The 12,958-nt window shown below is 50.7% G+C and overlaps 6 protein-coding genes across 6 annotated transcripts; 2 read left to right on the forward strand and 4 right to left on the reverse strand.

Moving 5' to 3' along the window:
* Nucleotides 1-1,336: 1,336 nt before the first annotated feature.
* On the reverse strand, nt 1,337-1,861 carry N7468_004627 (uncharacterized protein; the record flags this gene model as incomplete). Its single annotated transcript, XM_058473924.1, has 2 exons — nt 1,337-1,561; nt 1,643-1,861. 2 exons carry the CDS (start codon nt 1,859-1,861, stop codon nt 1,337-1,339), a joined length of 444 nt encoding a protein of 147 aa, XP_058332927.1.
* A 1,776-nt stretch (nt 1,862-3,637) lies between these two features.
* On the forward strand, nt 3,638-4,258 carry N7468_004628 (PRKRIP1 family protein; the record flags this gene model as incomplete). Its single annotated transcript, XM_058473925.1, has 1 exon — nt 3,638-4,258. The coding sequence occupies one exon, from the start codon at nt 3,638-3,640 to the stop codon at nt 4,256-4,258; it is 621 nt and encodes a 206-aa protein (XP_058332928.1).
* Nucleotides 4,259-4,450: 192 nt separating this feature from the next.
* N7468_004629 (chaperonin-containing T-complex subunit CCT3) lies at nt 4,451-6,370 on the reverse strand (the record flags this gene model as incomplete). Its single annotated transcript, XM_058473926.1, has 6 exons — nt 4,451-4,537; nt 4,594-5,023; nt 5,052-5,232; nt 5,297-6,147; nt 6,216-6,282; nt 6,346-6,370. The coding sequence occupies 6 exons, from the start codon at nt 6,368-6,370 to the stop codon at nt 4,451-4,453; spliced, it is 1,641 nt and encodes a 546-aa protein (XP_058332929.1).
* A 431-nt stretch (nt 6,371-6,801) lies between these two features.
* Nucleotides 6,802-8,251, reverse strand: N7468_004630 (uncharacterized protein; the record flags this gene model as incomplete). The annotated part of the gene is made up of 4 exons (XM_058473927.1): nt 6,802-7,189; nt 7,248-7,883; nt 7,944-7,988; nt 8,061-8,251. 4 exons carry the CDS (start codon nt 8,249-8,251, stop codon nt 6,802-6,804), a joined length of 1,260 nt encoding a protein of 419 aa, XP_058332930.1.
* Nucleotides 8,252-8,690: 439 nt separating this feature from the next.
* On the forward strand, nt 8,691-10,253 carry N7468_004631 (bifunctional AAA family ATPase chaperone/translocase BCS1; the record flags this gene model as incomplete). The annotated part of the gene is made up of 2 exons (XM_058473928.1): nt 8,691-8,837; nt 8,901-10,253. 2 exons carry the CDS (start codon nt 8,691-8,693, stop codon nt 10,251-10,253), a joined length of 1,500 nt encoding a protein of 499 aa, XP_058332931.1.
* Nucleotides 10,254-11,169: 916 nt separating this feature from the next.
* Nucleotides 11,170-12,110, reverse strand: N7468_004632 (BTB/POZ domain-containing protein; the record flags this gene model as incomplete). The annotated part of the gene is made up of 3 exons (XM_058473929.1): nt 11,170-11,668; nt 11,722-11,877; nt 11,950-12,110. The coding sequence occupies 3 exons, from the start codon at nt 12,108-12,110 to the stop codon at nt 11,170-11,172; spliced, it is 816 nt and encodes a 271-aa protein (XP_058332932.1).
* Nucleotides 12,111-12,958: the final 848 nt, after the last annotated feature.

Consider the following 12,958-nt stretch of genomic DNA (forward strand, 5'->3'; position numbering starts at 1 on the left):
TGTAGTAGCCCGGCCGACGCTAGGATCAACCCACTTTGCCGCAAGAGCCTTCAGATGGTCAAGGCTCTCTGAGTGTCCTATTTCGAGGACTATAGCCGGGTATAGGCATTGTATTGGGTCAAAATTGGCGAGCCCGGTAAGAACCGTTTTGATCGACGTGGCTCCCATGCCATGCCTGGTTCCTTGATACTTCCATCAACCCATTTTAGCTTGATTGACCCAAGTATACTGGCTCAGTTGACGGAAAATTAGCCCAGGATAATGGTTCACAGGTTCAACGTAATTCGGAAAATCCTAACTGCTCAAGGAGATATGAATTGATGGTAAGAGGAATATGAAGTGGTGGTAAGAGAAATATGAAGTGGTGGTAAGAGGAATAGTAGTAGTAGTATTAGTATTCATTAATGCCCAGGGGGGCTGGCGGCGTGCGCTAAACGCCGGTGATGCCAGTCAAAGTCCCCGTGCAAGGATCGCAGGGCTAGAAGCCGGTATAGGATATGCTTGGGCAGGTAGAGCGCGGGTAGGCACGCTACCTTATATTCCAGCTGTCAGCGTCTGTACCAGGTGGATAAGGGCTGCTAAGCTCGTTCCCACCATTCCGATTGTGCGGCGAGTCTATAGGCCTGAAAAATCGACCGTATACCGCTTACTGTGGCTGTGCCTCTGCGCTCTTTTGGGGTGCCTGGCGGCAGCCCTCATCCGCAAGGGCGTCCGCGGCTTCGTTGCTGACAATACACATATGGCCAGGGGCCCAGCCCGCCCTGATATCGTGCATATCAATAGCCTTGTGACATCTCAGGAAGGCCCACTGGGAGATCATGGACGCTCGGTACCGGATGCACCAGATCACCGAGGTGCTATCAATACAGAGCCAGATCAATGCCCCTTAAGGGTCGAGCCCTTAAGAGGAATATGAACAGTGGCAAGACAGTGCAAATGGACCTTCTTCCAGACGGTAGAGGATGAAAGGGAGGAAAAGACAATGGATCGACGACTTTATGGATGAATCTTGTAATGGGTGGCTGCGTAACCTACAAAACCCTGGAGATTAGGATAGCTGTGGCGACTAAATACCCAAGACCGCGGAAGGGTAAGCGGTTAGGCAAAGTTTCGACTCCATGCTTAAGGTGCCTGGTAGCAAATAGCAACTCTCTTACTTCTAGTTGGCTTTACTTCCTACAATTAATGGGGGCTAGAGCGGCCTCTAAAAGGTCCTTGCTGCGGAGGCTGAGGCTCAAAAAGGGGGGGAGGGAACAAAGTGAAACCGAGACTGTGCTCTCTCACTTCTTTATAGAGGTTACTTTCTCCCCCGAATACCACGATGGGCTCGATATCTTTATGCAGCCTCCTTGGGGTCACCACAAACCCCACGACTGCCACGGCCGCCGCCACGACCCCGACCGCGACCCCTACGAGCGGACTTCGACGAGGGCTCACCATCTTCCTCAGTCGGAGAAGCACCCCGCGCTCGCTTCTTCCCCGTTGCTTTCTTGGGGGGAGCCTCAGTCTTTGACTTCTTGCTACGGAAGCCCACGGCCCCGATCACGTTCATCTCGGGGTCCTAAATTCGTCAATAACGTACTGTCAACATAAGAGCAGTACCCTGGGGTAAAGACTCCCATGAGTGGGAATTCAAACTTACGCCACGCCAGTCGGTGTCGTCGACTCGGCCATTCATGATGGCACGAATGACCTTGGCTTGCTCGTCCTCGGTCAATTCATCCCAGCCCTCCAGGAGGTCGGGGTTGACGGGGCCATTCGAGGCCTCGACCCACTCCTGCGTGATAGTAGCTACCACGAGAGGAGTTACACAGCCCCTTGGGATGTTGTCAGCTTGCTCATCTCGCAATTTGTATATCATGGTATGAGTTGAGCTTACCAGTGGCGCCAAGAGAAATATCTGACCCCTTTGATTCGGATCGCAGTCCCGCAACGAAGAGATCCCCGGGTGATGTTCTCGCCCTTGTTCTGGCACTCCGAGTTCATGCAGCGGGCATGGCTCGTGAGAGCCACGTCTGGAGAACTTATTAGCTGTTTCTGTTCAAAGAGGAAAGAATGTTTCCATGGTATGAGGCATATAGGAGTGTGGTGAAGCACAATTTCCAAGGTGTTTGCAAGCCTGATCTTGATAGCCAGCGTGTCATGAGACCCGAAACACCCCTAAGCACGTGTTGACTCGAAGACAGTTGGTATATGGGGAGGGCGAGGCAGGAGGGTCCTTTTCCATGCACGGGCTGGAATCATCGCAAATAGGATCTTCATCACTTACCAAAGCGATAAGGCATCTCGTCAATCGTAATCGAGAGTAGGAGATATCAAAGAAAAGAAGCAGAATGGCAATCAAAGCTGATTGGAGATTATGTTGGATTAGGAAGAAAGAGTAGGAAAACAAGCTCCTCAGGTAGATGGAGGAGCGAACGAGAGATTTATTCGGGAAAAAAGCAAACAGTGAAGAACGACGACTGACCGACGACTAAGCGACCCCTCCAGTGGAAGCCAGCGGAAGAGTTTCACGAAGGACGACTAATTAGCAGATCTAGGAATTGCTCTGTCCCCAGACCACAAGGGTCTAGTTACACCTACGGACTTACTCGATTTTGTCGATGCATCAATGGTAGTAGTCCACAGTCTCCGTGGAATTGCTACTTGGCATGGCTTGGTCGAAAGGGAGGAGCAGGTATCATGAAAGGTCCTCGTATAGGAGCCTCCATTACTCCAGAATATGAGAAGGCCGCGCCTGAGCAGGAGAATCTAAAATTGGTTGATCATAATGCGCATTGAGAGACGGGCTCACCTTGTTAGCTTGAGTGCTTCCCGCTTCATTATACAAATAGCAAGATAGTCTTCATTTATTATGCATGCGATAAAATCCAAATTGTATGGTCTGTCTCCCTTGGCAATACCTTGGGGTCCTAAGATGTGTCTACCATGTTCAAGAAGTGTAGAAGGCATACATGAATTGCTTCTTGGATGTTGAACCTACTAACGCAGGCGAAGGCATTGTGTCAAAAAACACTTGTTAGCTCAAGAAATTCACAATTAAGCACTTTATTTGAATGGCTAGGCACAACAGCTACGGTCAATAAAACTAGACAAACCTCTTTTCATCTCTTTATGTCTGGACTCAAAAGATATAGTTCGATGTCCTTCAAGGGCTTAGCGTCAGTGCTAGCGCCCGCAGTGCTGCACCTTTTTGTCGCAAATTGTAAGGCGGTTGGGTTTGGCGGGCAGAAAATCCTATGGACATCTGGATGAAGCAGGACCTTTGCAACTGCCGAATCTGGAAACAGATCTCATAGTCCTGGGCAAGTTTTTTCATTGAAGCATGCCTTTTCTGACATGTGCAGACAATCTTTTGAAATAATCCAAATATCCTCAAACCACTGTGTTACGAGCTAACAAGGCGGTAGGACTGGTGGGACCTATCGATTCCCGCCTGAAGGAAAGCCAGGTACTGCATCCTCGACCTTTCGACCTTCCGACCTTTCGAAACGTGACATACTTCAGCCCCAGGCCTTCCAAACTGCCTCACCTTTCTCATTCACGTGACTCACAAACCCTACAAGCTTCACCAAGCCCAGCAAGCTCTATCAATTGCCCCAAAAAAGGGACGAAGCCGCTATTCGTCTGTCGCAAGATGTCTGAGCCGGGCCCCGAGTCGATCCCTACCAGCGCGAACCCCCGCAACCAGAGGCCCAATAAGCGACGGGCCCTGGACCGCTATGGCGAACAAGCCGCCGAAATCGAGAACCTATTTAAAGACCCTTCCAAAGAGATCCAGTTCCCCAGTGCTAAGAAACGCGCCACTGGCCTCCCGCCTCCACCAGAAATTGTCCCAAATGTACAAGGTTCATCGGCCGGTGCAGGCTCCGGCGAATTCCACGTTTACAAGGCCAGCCGCCGGCGCGAAGAGGAAAGACTGGCTATGATGCAGGCGGAGGTCGAAAAAGCGGAAAACGACGCCAAGTGGCAGAAGGAGCGCGATGAGATTAAGCGCAAAGAGGAAGAGAAGACCGCGAAGAACCGGCGCCGCCGGGAGAAGAGGCGCGCGGGTGCGAACAAGAAGAATTCTGCTGCAAATGTAGGCGAGACAGACCAGGCTTCTAAGCCCTCAGTGGCGCCGCGTCGCCCAATGGGTGGCACAGAGGGCTCTGGGGATGAGCATGCGCAAAAAGACGAAGCCCAGAATGAGGAAGCTCGACAGGAAGAAGCTCGGCAGGAGGAAGCCCAGGGTTTGATTATTCATGATGATGACTAGACCTTTTTCCAAGATCCCTCTACAAGGTCAGTTTGTACGATATTTCTCTAATATGATTCAAAGATACCCATGAGACAGTTTAGTTTGGTCTTGGATATTCATACAGACAAGTAGTACCCAGAGGTAGTCGTAAGCATTATGTACGGACCTCAGGTCCATGAAATCATCTTTTTTTTTGGTCGTGCGAGCCTATTACTCTTCACCGCCGCCTCCAGCACCGGCCTGTTGTGCCGACTTACCGCTGCAAATATCATCAACACGGAGAAGCAAGCATGCGGACTGGTTTCAGTTAGCAAGGTAATTTCAGGAAGTCGGGTTTTATATAGATGGCTTACCTCAACAGCGGTCTTGATACTTTGAAGCTTGACAGCCTCGGGTTCCCAAACACCGTATTCCTTCATGTCCACCAGGGTGCCAGCCTCGCCATTGAGACCCCAGTTAGTGTGACCCTCAACGTGCTTAGCCCGCAAGCGAGTAAGCAGACGAATAGGGCTGGCACCGGCGTTCTGGGCCAATGTGCGGGGAATAACCTCCATGGCATCTGCGACAGCCTTGTAGGGCCACTGCTCAACACCCTCAATAGAGCGAGCTAGTTGGCTGAGCTTGACAGAAACTGCCATCTCGACGGCACCACCACCGGGCGAAAGACGGGGGTGGAAGATCACGTTACGGGCCACAGACATGGCATCCTGGAGATTACGCTCAATCTCGTTCAGGATGTCCTTGGAGGGTCCACGCAGCAGAATAGTACAGGCCTTGGGGGGACTTGCACTTTCGCATGAATGTAAAGTACTCGTCACCAATCTTCTCAATCTCGAATAGACCACAGCGGGTACCGATATCCGATTCTTGGAGATCCTCAACACGATTGACAATGGTGGCACCGGTGGCTCGTGCGATACGGTTGTTATCGGTCTTTCGAACACGGCGGAGGGCAGTGACGTTAGCCTTCATGAGGAAGTGCTGTGCAAGATCTAAACAAAAAAGAATTAGATTAGACAGGCTGCAATGACCTCAAGGCATAGGAACCGATCTTACCAGAAACACCCTTTTCTGTGATAACGACGTCCGGCTTGAACGCCAAGATGGCATCGCACATAATCTTCACCTGTTCCTCCTCAATCTGAAGAATTCGGTTCCAGTCATCCTCCTTTGATACCTCAATGTTGGTCTGAGATTCACCCTTCTTGTACTCCAAGGGGCAGTCGAGCAGGAGGATGCGGGGGTTTTCAATTCTCCTTCGCATCTTAGGGTGGGTAATATCCTTGTTGACCATCACACCATCAATCACTTCAGAATCCTCGATCTGTCCACCTGGAATCTTTTCAATACGAGCATAGCGCTTGATATCCACTTCCTGCTTTCCACCTCCAACGTCGAAAGAGACAGTTCGCACAGCGCTCAGGGCCAAGCTGCACATGAGCTCAGACCAGCGTGAGACAAACTTGGTTCCAATAGACGACTCAATCAGCGAGTACATAGCCTTATCATCGTGGATATCGACGGGGGTTGAAACCTCTTCCACAATCTTCAGGGCATCGGCGAGGGCACGCTTGAAGGCGGAGATGATGACGACTGGGTGGATGTTTCGTTCGAGCTGAGGAAGGGCCTGTGCGAGCATTTCACCGGCTGAAATATCATTAGCTTCATCCTCTTTCTGGGCAGGGTGCGCGTTCATACCCAAAATAATGACGGTGGTGGTACCGTCCCCGACTTCCTCGTCCTGGGTACGACTGAGCTCGATCATACTCTTGGCCGCAGGATGCGAAACTTCAATCTCGCGAAGAATAGCGTGACCGTCGTTGGTCAGGACAATACCACCCATTGGGTCGAGCAGCATCTTCAGCATGGCCTTGGGACCGAGACATGATCGAATAATATCGGCCACACTAATAGCACCAGCAATTAATTTCCAGCTACACCGCATAGATTGCAACGCAAGGATAATCGGACGTACGTCTTAGCCGCAGTGATGTTGGAGAGCTGCGCCCGGCGACCAACCTGGCGGTCACCGGCATTGGTGTCTATTCAGGAGAAAGCATATGTTAGCAAAACGTCGGGGGCACGGAGAAGGGAGGGGTACACACTCATCACCACCACCGGAGCCTGCATTTTGGCGTTGGTTTGAGGGATGGATAAAAGAGGGAAATGAAGCGGGCTCAAGTCAGATCAAATACAGAACCTCCCGATAGGTAGAGAGAACCAACTTGGATCCGCGTTGGAAGTTGCCCGCATCCCAAATTTCCAAAGTGGGAGCTCTCGCCGCACTAAGCCTGATTGGGAAAAACAAACCAGACAAACAGATCTATACCGCCAGAAGATCCGGGCTATGGGATTTCTACAATTTGATATTTATCATTCGTTTAAGATGAGATTGTTGATCTGGATATGATAATTAAGGTAGTTGTATGGCTGGAACTTTTCAGGTCTTTTGGATTGAGCGGAAGATATTGCATATCGTACAGGCACCCCCAAGATTGTCCACCATCTATGTGCTAGCCAAGGGTGATATCACTCGCGCACCATCGGATCATGCTATGCAGCTATTCCGTATCAAATTCTCTACTCTCTCCGATATCGACCGTATCGAAGACTCCAGTCTCAGGCAACCCGAATCTTCTGAGAGCCGTCTTCAGCTTCTGGGGCGGTTCCAAGACATCTTCTTCGGTCAGAACCCAGGTACCCCAGTGGATGCCAAGCGCCTTCTTGCACTTAGTATCCTTGAAAATAGAAACCGCATCGTGCGGGTCTCCGTGTGCAGAGCTCCATACGTATCGAGGAGCATAAGCCCCGATAGGAATGAGACCCAGGTCGAACGGGCCACGGTATTCGCCCACTTGTTTGAATGCAGGGCATACTGGGAAGTCATACTTAGAATCATGATCATCTTCGCCTTCGGGGAGCTTCGGAACGGGTCGATACCCGGTATCTCTGGTCAATAGTTAGCATTTTTTTTTTCTCGCCGAATGGAAAATTCGATAGAACGAACCCTGCAAAGTAGACCTTGCTGCCCTCTGACTCAATTGCCCAGGAGCACCACAGAGTCTTGTTCCGATCAAAGGGGGTACGAGCCGAGACATGTTGACAGGGCAAACAGCTGAAACGTGCTTTGATATCCGCAGTCGAAGAATTGGCCTCACCTGCTGCTTCCACCTTTGTTCCCTCTTGAGATGAGGGGGAAAGTGTCACATCACACTCATCCCACCAGTCCAATTCGGTGACTTTCTCGATTCCGCAACGCTCGAACCATTGCTTGTTACCTAATGGGACAAAAAAGTGACAATTAGAGTGCTTCTTCGCCAAAGCTGACACAGTATGGTACGATAAATGATCATAGTGGTTGTGCGAGATGACCACAGCGTCAATCACTGGAATATCCTCGGGTTTGCAAGGCGCCTCCGTAAAACGTTTGGGGCCCAGCAGATTGTAAGGACCGCAATGTTCTTCAAGAACAGGGTCAAAAAGCACTCGCAGGCCACTTGGAAATTCGACATGGTAACAGGCATGTCCCAGCCATGTTGCGCGTAACTTCGAGTGGTTCCGAGTCGTGAGAAATTCGGGTTTGCGAACCTTTATGCCGGGGGACTTAGCATCGGGGACATTGGCTTTACCAGTAATGCGACGCCTAAAAAAAAAAGAGCAATTGTTAGAAAAGATACTTGAACACGGTCGCGTATTGGCTCACCAAACGACTTCCAGCAAACTGGCAAAATTCACGTCGCGCCAAGAACTGTCATTCAACCTCGGTTAGTGTCATGCCATCAACGCTAGAGAAAACCTTGAAAACATGGGTTTGGCTTACTCCCAAGGATTCCTAAAACCAGACGCTGCGTGGTGACTTTTCAATGCGGCATCTTCTGGCACGGGCCGCTTTGGAGATGTAGCGACAGTTAGTGCGTAGAGCACTTGTGTTGTAGTTGACCCCATCATACGACTCGGTATATGGACACGCGATGTTGCGCGAACTGCAAGACGAGACAGTAACCCGCGCATCGTAGCTGGAGGGGGAATCCGAGCTTTAAGATATGCAACCTGTGCCCTCGGATTCCGACGCTACGCCAACCATTCACAGGCTGGGCGCGTTGTGATTGGGAGGAAAACCGGAGAGAGCAGAGAAAAAAAAACCCTAGTCCGGGGTTTCAGCGGAGGTATTCCACATATCTCCGAGCGGCTCCCATCTGCCCGGCGGCATGATTGATACATGAAACCCGGTCCACCCAGGTGCATGGGGCCGTAAGCAAGCACACGAGCATGACGGAATAATAAGCTCGAAAGCGAACTCTATGGTAGTCTTCAGAAGTCAGCCTCGTGGTTGGCTTGACCTCATGGTCGGACTGAAGTCAGGCCGCTATCGGCCCGTTGTACTTCCGGTATCTCTCGTTCTTATCGCGCATAACTTTCGATTTCCATCAACTCCAGTCACCTCACCGGCATGGAGCCAAATGGCGTCAACCCTGCGTCTGCGGGGGACCTCATCCTCCAGCAGAGGACTGAGGCCCTCCAGGCAGCACAACAGGCGGGCCAAAAGGGCGACGGCAGCCTTTGGTCCCAACTGACTACAAATCCCTTGTTCACAGCTGTAAGTTGTACCCCTTGCGAAAGTAGAGAAAATCGGCCATGGGAACTAACAATTCTGTGGTAGGGGTTTGGACTTGCAGGATTAGGCGCGGGTTTAACATTTGCGCAACGAGGGCTCCGCCAGGGCGCGGCTCTGGTACGTCGTCGCATGCTGGTCGATGTCGAAATCAGTATCAAAGACGATTCTTATCCGTGGTTCCTCCACTGGATGACATTATATCAGCAGTCGCAACTAGGTGCGACGCGTGCTGCGACTAATCAGGGCTTGGTCGATCGCTTTCTCAACAAGATGACGCCGGGCATGCGTCACCTCTCCATTCAAACTCAAAAAGTCGAACATTCGAACGGGGCGATTCATACACACTTTTCGCTAGTACCTGGCCCTGGGAAGCACGTCCTTCGCTATAAGAATGCTTTTGTCTTTGTCAATCGCGTTCGTGAAGCAAAGTCTCGTGACATCCAAACAGGAAAGCCATGGGAAACAATCACTCTAACTACCCTCTACTCCCACCGCCATATCTTCGAAGAGCTTTTTACCGAGGCTCATGCCTACGCCGCCAAGTCCCACGAAGGGAAGACAACAATCTATAATAGCTGGGGGACAGAATGGCGACCATTTGGAAACCCGCGACGTAAGCGTCCATTGGAGTCTGTCATCCTTGCCGAAGGAGTGAAGGAGCGCATTGTGGAAGATGTCAAAGATTTTATTGGCAGTTCGTCATGGTACAATGATCGCGGTATTCCATACCGGCGGGGCTATCTGTTGTATGGCCCACCCGGCACAGGCAAAAGCTCTTTCATCCAAGCATTGGCAGGGGAACTAGACTACGATATTGCAATCCTGAATCTTAGTGAGCGAGGTCTCACTGACGATCGTCTGAATCATCTTTTGACCATTGTTCCGAATCGAACCTTAGTGCTGCTGGAAGATGTGGATGCTGCATTCTCTAACCGCCGCACACAAACAGATTCAGATGGCTATCGTGGGGCCAATGTGACCTTCTCAGGTCTGTTGAATGCTCTGGACGGAGTGGCTAGCGCTGAGGAGAGAATCGTCTTCCTAACCACCAATCACGTTGAACGACTTGACGAAGCCTTAGTCCGGCCAGGCCGTGTGGATATGACGGTTCGCCTCGGCGAAGTGACGCGATACCAGGTCGGGCGTCTATGGGATCGGTTTTATGAAGACATTGATCCTGCAGGGTCTTACCGTAAATTGTTCCTCGAACGCCTGGAACAGTTCGGTCTTATCGAGGATGAGCAAGGCCACAAGGCTGACCGATCAAAGAGCACCAGTGCTGCAGCACTGCAGGGACTCTTCTTGTACAATAAGGGCAATATGGAGGGCGCGATAGCCATGGTTGAAGGCCTCACTTATTCCGTCCATGATGAAGCTTTGGGACATAATCCTGACTGAAGGTCGTGACTGAACCTGTACCATATGATGTAAATAGTCCTCACCAAAATGTATAGATATCCTGTTTTTCGCTTTCCAAGCGGTCGCTCTCCAGACGCTTTCATCGTGATACTGTCCTGGATGACTCGAATGCGCCAACTTCTCGGGCCAGCGATTCGTATCCGCATGCGCTGACACCGTCATTCATCATTCAAATTTTATGTACTAATCGAAGTCAATCCACAAACCGCATGTTCCTCCAGATCGCAGTCTATCTCCCATGAAGCCGCCTGTGGCGCCAGGCGGTCCGTCCAATATCAGAGGGCTTTCTCATGTAGAGGTACCACCGAGAGTTCTACCGTCATGGGAATGTTTGAGGTGGCCGTATTTCTCATTTCTTGTTTCTCAATAACAGCGAATCAAAGCTAAACATCATACAAGTGGAGAAAGGCCGTTGAGGCAAAGAGTGGCGACAAAGACAAGTCAACAAGGGAGAAGCAGCACAGATTGTAAGCAGATATGACGTCGAAGCTCAAGAGGGAGAAAACAGCGAATAATCATAACCAGCAAAGTATGACGCGACAGATATTCAATTAAAAATTGAATAGAGCGGTTTATTCAAACCATCGAATGGCGGCCAACCTCGATAGAAACGAAGAAGTCAAGCTCGCTATCAAAGCAGAAAAACAGTAAACTCAATCAAATCGTGATCAGTAGCCATTCTGGTTCAAATAAAACAAAAACGCGTTGCTATCACAATCTCGGTCGTTCAATTCAAATGATCATGGCAATAGCACGACTAAAACAGTCGCGGTCTCCGCGTGGCGCTATAAGACAAGAATATCAGCAATCTAAGTCTGTTAAGAGCAGTGGGATAGGTGAGTGGTGGACCTCAAAAGTCAAGGCTGGACAGATATAACGAGGTGCTGAAGGGATCCTACCGGATCTCCGCAAGGTCATCCATGTGATTGCACATTGCCACAAACAGATCAAAGAATAACTTGCCACCATTCTCCATCTCCATCTGCATGGTTCCACTTCTCTTGAAGGTCTTGCGACTGCGGATAATGAGAGCCAGGTAATGAGCGCGCAGGCGAGAGTCGGAGTCCGGCGTGTTGTCATACGCATACCGAGCAGATCGCAAGATCACATCCGCGGCAATTCCGACCTGAAGGCCTTGCTTGCGTAAAGCAATGCGCTTCAGATCTTCCAGGCCGTACTTCTCGGCTGCACAGTACACCACCGTGTCCCGAAGCACGACAGCCCCCACGCCAGAGTGGAAGATTGTCGGCTCGCTCGATTCATAGCCACCGGCTTTGTGGTCATCCTGGGAGCCCTCGAGGTACCAAGAGTCCCGACGTCTGCCACGGAGCAGGCGTGGGTAATAGTCCCCCTTGTACAGGAACTCCAGGATACACGACAATATCTCAGGCTCTCTGATTGATAAATAAGAAAGTGCTCCGTTATCAACGCTGCTCAGAAGACTCACTCGTCGGGCAAAGCTAGCTGCTTGGCGCCGCCTTCCAGAGACATCTCCTTCAGAGCGGCGCGAAAGTGGGGTGAGATGGACAAGACATCTTCATGGGCTGCGAACAGGCGCTGGTCCTGACCCACGACCATTGTGGTGATGGGACTGGTAAGTGCACTAATTAAGACATACAATATCAGGACTTGCATTCTAATTATCTAGCCGATATAAAGGAATACGGATTTGTACCTTCCCGTCAACGGGTTGTCCACATTATCAGCGCTCTGCTGCATCTTCTCTTTCGCCTGGTCGTCGTATCTCTTCTTACTCGCCTTGACGGTCTTGCCCGCCCGGCTTTTCGAAGAAAAGGAGCGCTTGAACATGGCGATATTCGGATCGATCGACGTCATCGACGTTCCACCTCAAAAGACTTACCGGACGGCGAAAGAACCCTAAGCGATCAAAAGGAGTGATACGAGTTGGTCATCAAAAAAGCACGAAAAGAAAGACGTCGACGCTGCAGATCACACAAGTGTGTGAGAGAGTCTGGAAAGCAGTCCTCCGAGATTCTCCGTTTCATCAAGAGACGGAAAGAAGCGACGGATGATAGCTTTGCATTCGTGAGGCTCGATGAGGCTCACGGTGCACAGATTGTCGACTCTGGCAGGCGTGAGAGAAAAGAAATCTGAGGGGGGGCCACGAGCGCTATTTAAGACGCTGAGTCAGGTGATAATTGCTGTATCATGCGGCGCAAATCACTATTTGATTGGGAGTGTCAAGGCTTCCGCCTGGTTTCCAAACGGGCGTCACCTGGTGGCGCTTAATTAGGCCCCGCGATTGGTGGTGCAGGTCGCATGATCGGCATTGGAAGACGTTGATTCTATTGGCTTCACGGGAGACTCGATAGATCGGCGGAATGCCGACTGGCGACCAATTTGATCTTGTCTATCATAGGCTGGGCTGTTGCCAAGACGATAGTAATCTTTAAAGATCTCCCAAAGTGCAGTCTCTGTACAAGTCCAAGCTAATACATTCTAGAGAACCGCCTGTTAGGGCAAAGGAGATCTACTCAGCACGTGTCTCCCTTCCCATCACCACTTGCTTTGACCTCTATCGCCCGGTACCTCCGACGTAATACGACCAGCTGCTCCCGAGGTCATGAATTCCTTCACTATTCTTCCCTTCTCTTACTTCATCATCCCTGCTCAAATCCATTCAGCCCTCGTCACTGGTCAGATGGTTGCCGTCTGCGACTTCA

This window comes from Penicillium chermesinum (genome assembly GCF_028974085.1).
Source record: "Penicillium chermesinum strain IBT 19713 chromosome Unknown utg000003l:1.0-5111272.0:1.0-5115320.0, whole genome shotgun sequence".
Lineage (NCBI taxonomy): Eukaryota > Fungi > Ascomycota > Eurotiomycetes > Eurotiales > Aspergillaceae > Penicillium > Penicillium chermesinum.